The sequence below is a fragment of the Lates calcarifer genome, unplaced genomic scaffold (genome assembly GCF_001640805.2).
Source record: "Lates calcarifer isolate ASB-BC8 unplaced genomic scaffold, TLL_Latcal_v3 _unitig_4782_quiver_787, whole genome shotgun sequence".
Taxonomy (NCBI): domain Eukaryota; kingdom Metazoa; phylum Chordata; class Actinopteri; family Centropomidae; genus Lates; species Lates calcarifer.
Window position 1 is genome coordinate 1 of NW_026117103.1, and position 7,401 is coordinate 7,401.

General features: G+C 41.8%; 1 protein-coding gene and 1 pseudogene across 1 annotated transcript; both read left to right on the plus strand.

The window, feature by feature from the left end:
* The first annotated feature begins 392 nt into the window (after positions 1-392).
* On the plus strand, positions 393-1,516 carry LOC108902221 (olfactomedin-4-like; annotated as a pseudogene).
* Positions 1,517-3,817: 2,301 nt separating this feature from the next.
* LOC108902223 (early endosome antigen 1) lies at positions 3,818-5,565 on the plus strand. The gene is made up of 3 exons (XM_018703992.1): positions 3,818-3,887; positions 4,009-4,983; positions 5,315-5,565. Exons 1-3 carry the CDS (start codon positions 3,858-3,860, stop codon positions 5,450-5,452), a joined length of 1,143 nt encoding a protein of 380 aa, XP_018559508.1. The 5' UTR covers positions 3,818-3,857; the 3' UTR covers positions 5,453-5,565.
* The last annotated feature ends 1,836 nt before the right edge of the window (positions 5,566-7,401 follow it).

Here is a 7,401-nt window from a genome sequence, read left to right on the forward strand (position 1 = left end):
CCCAGGTAAACAACTGTTAAGTTCAGGTTGTTATGTCAGTAAATGTGCCACCTTTCACTTCAGGTTAGGAGCACATAGTAAAGCCTCACTGGTAATTACTTTGAAATTCAACTAACTGACCTGGACATTTCCAGTGATTACAGAATTCAGATTTGCAGTGTGACTTGTGTTACTGATTGTTTATGGATGTAATGTGAGTGTTCATTGTGATGGAGGAACATGTCACCCAGTGCAACAGTGTGGCTTATTGATGTGTTTGTAATATTTTTTTTGACAACAATGGAGCTTTATGGCTTTTTTAGGGAGTGATACAAAGATAACACTTGTTAATAGGATCAATTTATTTTTGTTTTTTGTCTTTAAATGACATTTGTTGACTTTTCTTTTCACAGAGTAAGGCACCCATTACCTTCTTTAATGTTAATACATCATACCAGTACTTACACGACTACTCTTTCTCCTTTTTTCTTCCAGGTAATGTTCAGATCCACTCCTCTAACCCAACCACCAACACCATCCAGGGTCCAAATGTTGTTCTGTATGGAGGAGCCTTATACTACAACTGCTACAACCAAGATGCTGTTTGTCGATTCAACCTCACCGCTAAAAGTATTACCACCTTACAACTACCCAAAGGCACCAGGTTTGCAGCTCAACTTAAGTCCAAATTTTATTGACTACAGACAAAATACCTTTTTACATTGGGATGTGGGGGGTTTTATTGGCAGAGGGAGCATTGGGAGGCTCTTGCCATTGGGGGTACTGTTGCCATGGGGGGATGTGCTTGGTCTGCCACAATGTTTAGGTGGGTGGTATGTGTCAAAGTAACATCCAGATGAATGAAGGAGCCAAGGTTTCCCAGCAGAACATTGTACTGTAACCAGATGATCAATGTTATTCACTTCACCTGTCAGTGGTTTTAATGTTGGAGCTGATCAGTGTATGTGTGTGTTTGTGTATTTAACATTCACCCACCCAACAACATCACTTCTGTTGTCTGTTTTGGCAGATTTAACTCAAAGGGAAACTTCTGCCACCTTGATGAATGCTACCCATTTACTGACTTGGACCTGGCGACAGATGAGTCTGGCGTCTGGGTGGTCTACACACCACCAACCAGGACTTTGGCAACCTGGTGCTATCCAAGGTGGAGATGGGTGAATCAATGACTCTCAGCCAAACCTGGCACACCTCAGTCTACAAACAGGGGGTGACCAACACCTTCATGGCCTGCGGCGTGCTCTACGCGACACGATACGTCAGCAAACAGGTGGAGGAGATCTTCTATTCGTTTGACACTGTGACAAGGAGGAGAAGTTCAACGTTGGCATCTTCATCAACAAGATGAAGCCCAACATTTATGCACTGAACTACAGTCCCGTGGACCAGATGCTACATGCTTACTGTGACTCCTATATGGTCTCCTATAAGGTTTTGTTTGGGTGAATGAATAATCCTGCCATTTTCTATAAACGCCTGTTTTTGAATCATCGATCTGTAATAGTGACAAACACAAACAAACAAACAAACAAAAAAAACTCATAAAAAGGCTTTGGGGTGTGTGTGTGGGGTGGTGGAATAATCTGTATATACATGGTATACATGGTAAATTTATATGCTAAATTCACCATAATGTACATTTACATCCTATCTTTCATCAGTACAAAACAGTCATGTCACACTCACACCTGAGGGTAAAGGCAAAAACAGCACAAAATAATTATTGGACTGAGGGGAAAAAAGATCAGTTTCCAGCCACTGGGAGTCTCTCCACCTTCCTCCTGTAGGCATATTTAGATAAATAATGATAAAATTCATTTTATTTATAAAGCATTTACATTTGAAGGCAAATCTCAAAGTGCTACACAACAGACAGTAGATTAAAAACAAATTAAAATGGGCATAAAACATAAAAGTAGCATCCATTTAGTATGCTTTCCTGAACAGAAAAGTCTTTAGCTGTTGGGCCCTCAGTTTTCAGGCAGGGCGTTCCAGAGTCGTGGAGCAGATTCTGTGAAGGCTCGATCCCCCATTGTATGAAGTTCAGTGTGTCTCCACAAGATGGCACAACCTTCACAAAAACAGATCTATATGTCGGATAGCGCTCAGTACACAGCAGAGTTATGACTCATTGTTTAGTCCAGTAAATTTCCCAGACCTGCAGCAGTTGCTGGAACTTCAGCGATGTTTGCAGCCTGTCTAGTTCTCAATCAGGTATTTTTAGGTATGGTGTAGAAACTGTACTTTAAACATCCACACACACCAGAAACAACTGGTAACTTTGATATCAGTTTTCAGTCTTGGAAGACATCTACAAACCTTCAGAAAAATATTGTGTCATCCTGGAAAAATAATTTTAATTAATCAAATTTCTTGTCTTTTCTTTTTTGCTGAAAGAATAACTGTCAGATGAAGATGAAATTATAATGTCAGGAGTGAGAGTGTGCTGGATATTGGAGAGGTCTGAGGTCTGTGATCCCCTGTCAGTGAGTTGCTCTGAGCAGGACCAAACACAGGTGAACATAATCCTCTTCAGCAAGTGTGTGTGTTTTGTTGAGGCAGGGCATCCTGGCAGCCTGATGAGCCATTATACAGGAACAATGAGGTACGTTCTTATTTCTCCTTGATGGGTTGGTACGACTGCCGCTATGTCCACACAAAACCTCTTAGAAAAACTTCCATCAAATCTCTGTTTTATGGTAAGGAATAACCAATAAAATAAATAAAAATGAAGAGTAATGAAAACTGATCGCAGAAGTGTAATCAGTGTGTGTTATGGTGCATCATGAGCTCATATCAGAGGACAGGTGGATCTCTGCTTAGACAGTGCAGGAGGTAAGAGCTCTGGATGAAGTGAATTCAGTCCTTAAACTGTTCCCCAGACCTTCTCCCACAAACAGATTTAACATTTCTAAGACAAACACAGGGTAAACATTAGACTTCAAGGCTCAGCAGTGGGCAGAGACAGCTAGTTGGGGTTAGGGATAAAGTTAGGCTCAGGTTCAGGTTCAAGGTGCACTGCATTCACTTCATCATCAAACAGGAATCACATAACAGTCTGGTGACAGAGAAGGACCAGGCAGTTTTCTGTCTGCAGGCAGCAAACACTACAATTACACTACAACTCAAACAAAACCATGTTTTCTTTCAGAATGCAGAAACTTGTTTGTCCTGCAGGGGAGCTGCAGCAGGTAGAGAGGACTTTATGTTCATGTCCACCACTACCTAAGGTAACACGTTGGTCATCTAGACTGTGTTTTAATGCAGCTCACACTATAGCTGTTTTCATTTACGTATCTGTCTGTTTCTGTTGTTGGACTACTGAACAAGAAAGTGATTTAACTGGCAACTCAAAAGTCAAAATGTCATTTCAAAGCTGTTGCACTGTGGTGGTACACAGCCATTTCACTGTATTCTTTCATGAATAATGTAAACTGCTGTCATCTTGTAGCTTATGGAGGTAAATGCACACAAAAAACTTTTAAAAACATGGTGCTTAACATGGGGTGAGAAATGTTTTCTTCTGTGACATCTGACAATATCAGTCCCCCCAGTGATTTCAGTAGATGGTGAACCTCCACCTTGGACTAACCGGCGACTGAGTCCATCCAACAATGATGATGTTGTGGCAGGTACTGATTTGTTTTTTTGATCAAAGTCAGTTGTAGATTATGTTGAATGGAACACACAGGTTCCCTTATCTGCACACTTTTGAGCCCAGGTTTCTAGAACACCTTGTTATATCATAAAGCAGAATTTCACCAAGGTTCACCACACTCTCAAACACAGCCTCTAGTTACCAATCCCAGACAGAAGACATTCACATTTCTGACCTGGAATATTTCACTTCTTCAGACATGGAAAGAAGGGACAGAGGAGTACCACAGGTAAGAATTCTGAATTTGAACATGAAAACTTCTTTTTGACTTTTTATAAAACTAAAAGCTTTTCATTTTTAGACAGACTATGAAACACATTTCTGCAATTTTTTATCCTCCCAATCTGCAGCCAGTCCAGACCCACTGTGCTCCGCCTGTTTTTGGATTGTGGCGTGCACCAGTGTTTCCACCTGCAAACAGCAAAGACAGAACACAAACGGGACAGGGTCATGATGTGGAGGAAAGGGCTCCCAGATCGCTTGTGCACCCTCTTCATGCAGCTCTTCTCTCAACTCAGGATAAGATCAAGAAGCTGACTAATGAGAATGACTCTCTGAGGAGGGAGAATGCCAGGCTGACTCTGAAGGAGCTCGGTTCTCCTGAGGATATGCAAGAACTGAGTAGACTTTACACCCAGGCTAAGACGGAGAAGGAAGAAATGGAGACCAGGATGAAGAAGATGGAAGAGGCCTTCCAAAGGGAGAGGAAAACCTGGGAAGAAGTGAGCAGACAACAGCTGGGAGAAAGACTGGGAGATAGAAGTAGTTTGAGGATGAAACTGTTGGTTGCTCAGACACACATCAACCAGATGGAAGAAGAGGTAAGAGAATCCAGGAAAGGAATTCAAGAAGGAAGAGGACAACTGGAGACAGAGATCACCTCTCTGAGAAAGGAGAATGCTGTCATGGAAGATCATTGGAGAGAGGTGATCAGAGACACAGAGGAGGATGCTACAACAAAACTGAAGGTATCAGAAGAAAAGTGGCAGAGGAGAGTGAGCCAGTTGGAGGAGGAGATACAGGAGAAACGAAGCTTTGTCTCCAGTTTGATTGACAAAATGCTGGCTCTCAGAGAAGAGCACAGACACACCGTGACCCTGTTGAGCCAGAGTGAGAAGAAATGGGAGAGGAAATGTAACGTTCTGGAGGAGAGCTTGAGGAAGGAGCTGGCTGAAAAGGAGGAGAGCTGGCAGAAAAGAGTGCAGGAGATGGAGAGAAAGAGCGAGATGCAGATGTGGCTCCAAACAGAAGAAGAGTGGAGACAGAAGACAAGTGCACTGGAGGAGGAGATCACACAGCTGATCAAAGAGAACACTCAGCTTCAGGTAAATTGTTTCTACTGACTTTTTCATTTTGGATTGAACAACCAGTGGAATATTTAAAGGAAATATATTTGTCTGTCGAGTCAGATTATCTTGTTCACATGTTGTAACCTGTTTATTGAACACATTTAGAGTTTACATTAAAAAAAACAAACCTGTACTTTAAAGTGCCCTGACTGTAGTAAAGCTGTTAATTCTGAACACTGTTCTATGAACAAAACCCAGAGTATTGGCGGTCATTTGAACAAACAACAATTGTTTTTCTGTTAGGTCTCATCTTTAAATCAAAATTAGTAGCAGATGAAAATGAATACATATCTTTCTGTGTTTTCAGAAGCTCGCAGGTAAGAAGAAGAAGAAGAAGAGAAGGCAGTGGTGGTGGAGACACTGCAGGTTAAGAAGGATACAGCGAAGCACAGGTAGTATGTTGGGGGAGACAACTATCCCTCCAACTCAGGCCACAGAGGAGTAAACCCAACCAGTCCAGGCAGACGGGCGCACACCCACTATGGAATGAGCCCTACGTGAAAAGTTTCCTGAGATAACTTCTGCTATGATTTGGTGCTATATCAATAAAACTGAGTTGACATGAATGAAGAAACACTGTCTTTGGTCTCTGATTAACTTCATGTATTTATTCTGGGCCCTGGAAACTCCACAAATGAGAAACATGATAGAATCTGCTTCATTAGTCCTTCCTCCATCAGCCCGTTATACTAAATTGAAATGAAGACAAGGTCATAGTTAGCTTCTTCTCTGAATAAACAGTTTGCAAGTATCTCAGACACTGAGACACTACAATCTTCACCACTGGACAGTCTGTTGTCAAAGGATGCACTGACCCCTGGGAGTTATTAGAAAAGCCAGTAAAGAATAATAAATCACACTTCATTCAAAAAAAACTTCTATCATTGTTATTTGTATAGCTATGGTGACTAATACTGTTATAGATCAGTATTTTTTCATTTTGAGGACTAATTGCTTTGGGCTTTGGGTTTTGACATATTTTGACACATACTGCCTCCATCACGAGACAGTGGAGATGAATAGAATTTAATTTGTATTGCTTACAGGAATTACAGTTAAACAAGAAAAGCCATGTTATGTGAAGCTAAATGCTAACATCAACTCTTTTAAAGGGAGACCTGGCCAAGGTAGTAGCCATACAAAATAAACTACATAAAACACGTACATGATACACAAATGAACAATAAAATAAAATGACAGCTATTCAAGCACAGTGGCCTCTCAAGAAAAACAATTACATTCCTCCCTCACTACATTCTTTATGATACTCTTAAAATCATTAACGGTAGTGAATGTTTTTAGTTTAAGAGCTTTTTGGAGATTATTCCATGACCGTGGTGGGTGGTAGGAAAACACTGTTTTGCCAAAGTCTGTCAAAATCCGGGGGACATGCAGATGGTAACTACTAGAGCTGACAGAGAGAAGGATACTGAGGTATTCTGGGAGTTTAACCAGCAGAGCTTTATAGATGAACATATACCAGTGCTGTTGTCTACAAATAGTTAATGATGTCCAGCCAACTAAATCATAGCGAATGCAGTGGTGAGTGAGAGATTTTGCATTTGAAATGAAATGTAGAGAAGCATGATACACTGAATCAACGCTCCTTAAAGTGGAGGAGGCTGCACGCATTTATTGTATATCACCATAATCAGTCAGACACAAAGTAGGTTTCCACAAGTTTTTTTCTTTGCAGAGAATGTGAAACATGATTTATTTCTGAAATAAAAGCCAATCTTCATTTTGAGTTTCTTAACTAGATTAGAAATATGTAAATTAAATGAAAGCTTATAAAAAACACTGGTCACAAAAAGAATCTGCTGAGGTGAACCATGGCTCTCAAAAAGATCTCAGAGGACTTCATCAGTCAGTCTGTAAATGGAGACAATTTAGTTGTGTGGCTGCTCTCCTCAGAGGTGGGCCCAGCTAAGCTGACTCCCAAGGAACAGCACTGCACTGATCTGTAAAGGCTAAAGCTAAGCTAATCAACTGCTGGCTGTATCAGTCTGGATGAAAATGGGAGATGTATTGATCATCTCACCTGATGAGGAAGTGAGAGATGAGCTCAGGCGGATCAAGGCAAGAAAGGCCACGGGTCCAGACGGCATCAGCTCCAGGCTCCTGAAGTCCTGCGCAGACCAGCTGTGTGGGATCGTGGAGCAGCTCTTCAACACAAGCTTGAGGTTAGGGAGAGTCCTACAGCTGTGGAAGACATCCTGTGTGGTACCGGTGCCGAAGACGCAGCACCCCAAGGACTTCAACAGCTACAGGCTGGTGGCGCTGACATCCCACCTGATGAAGACCCTGGAGCAGCTGACTCGCCCATCTATGGCCCTCGGTGAGACAGTCAACGGACCCGCTGCAGTTTGCGTACCAGCCTGGCATCGGGGTGGA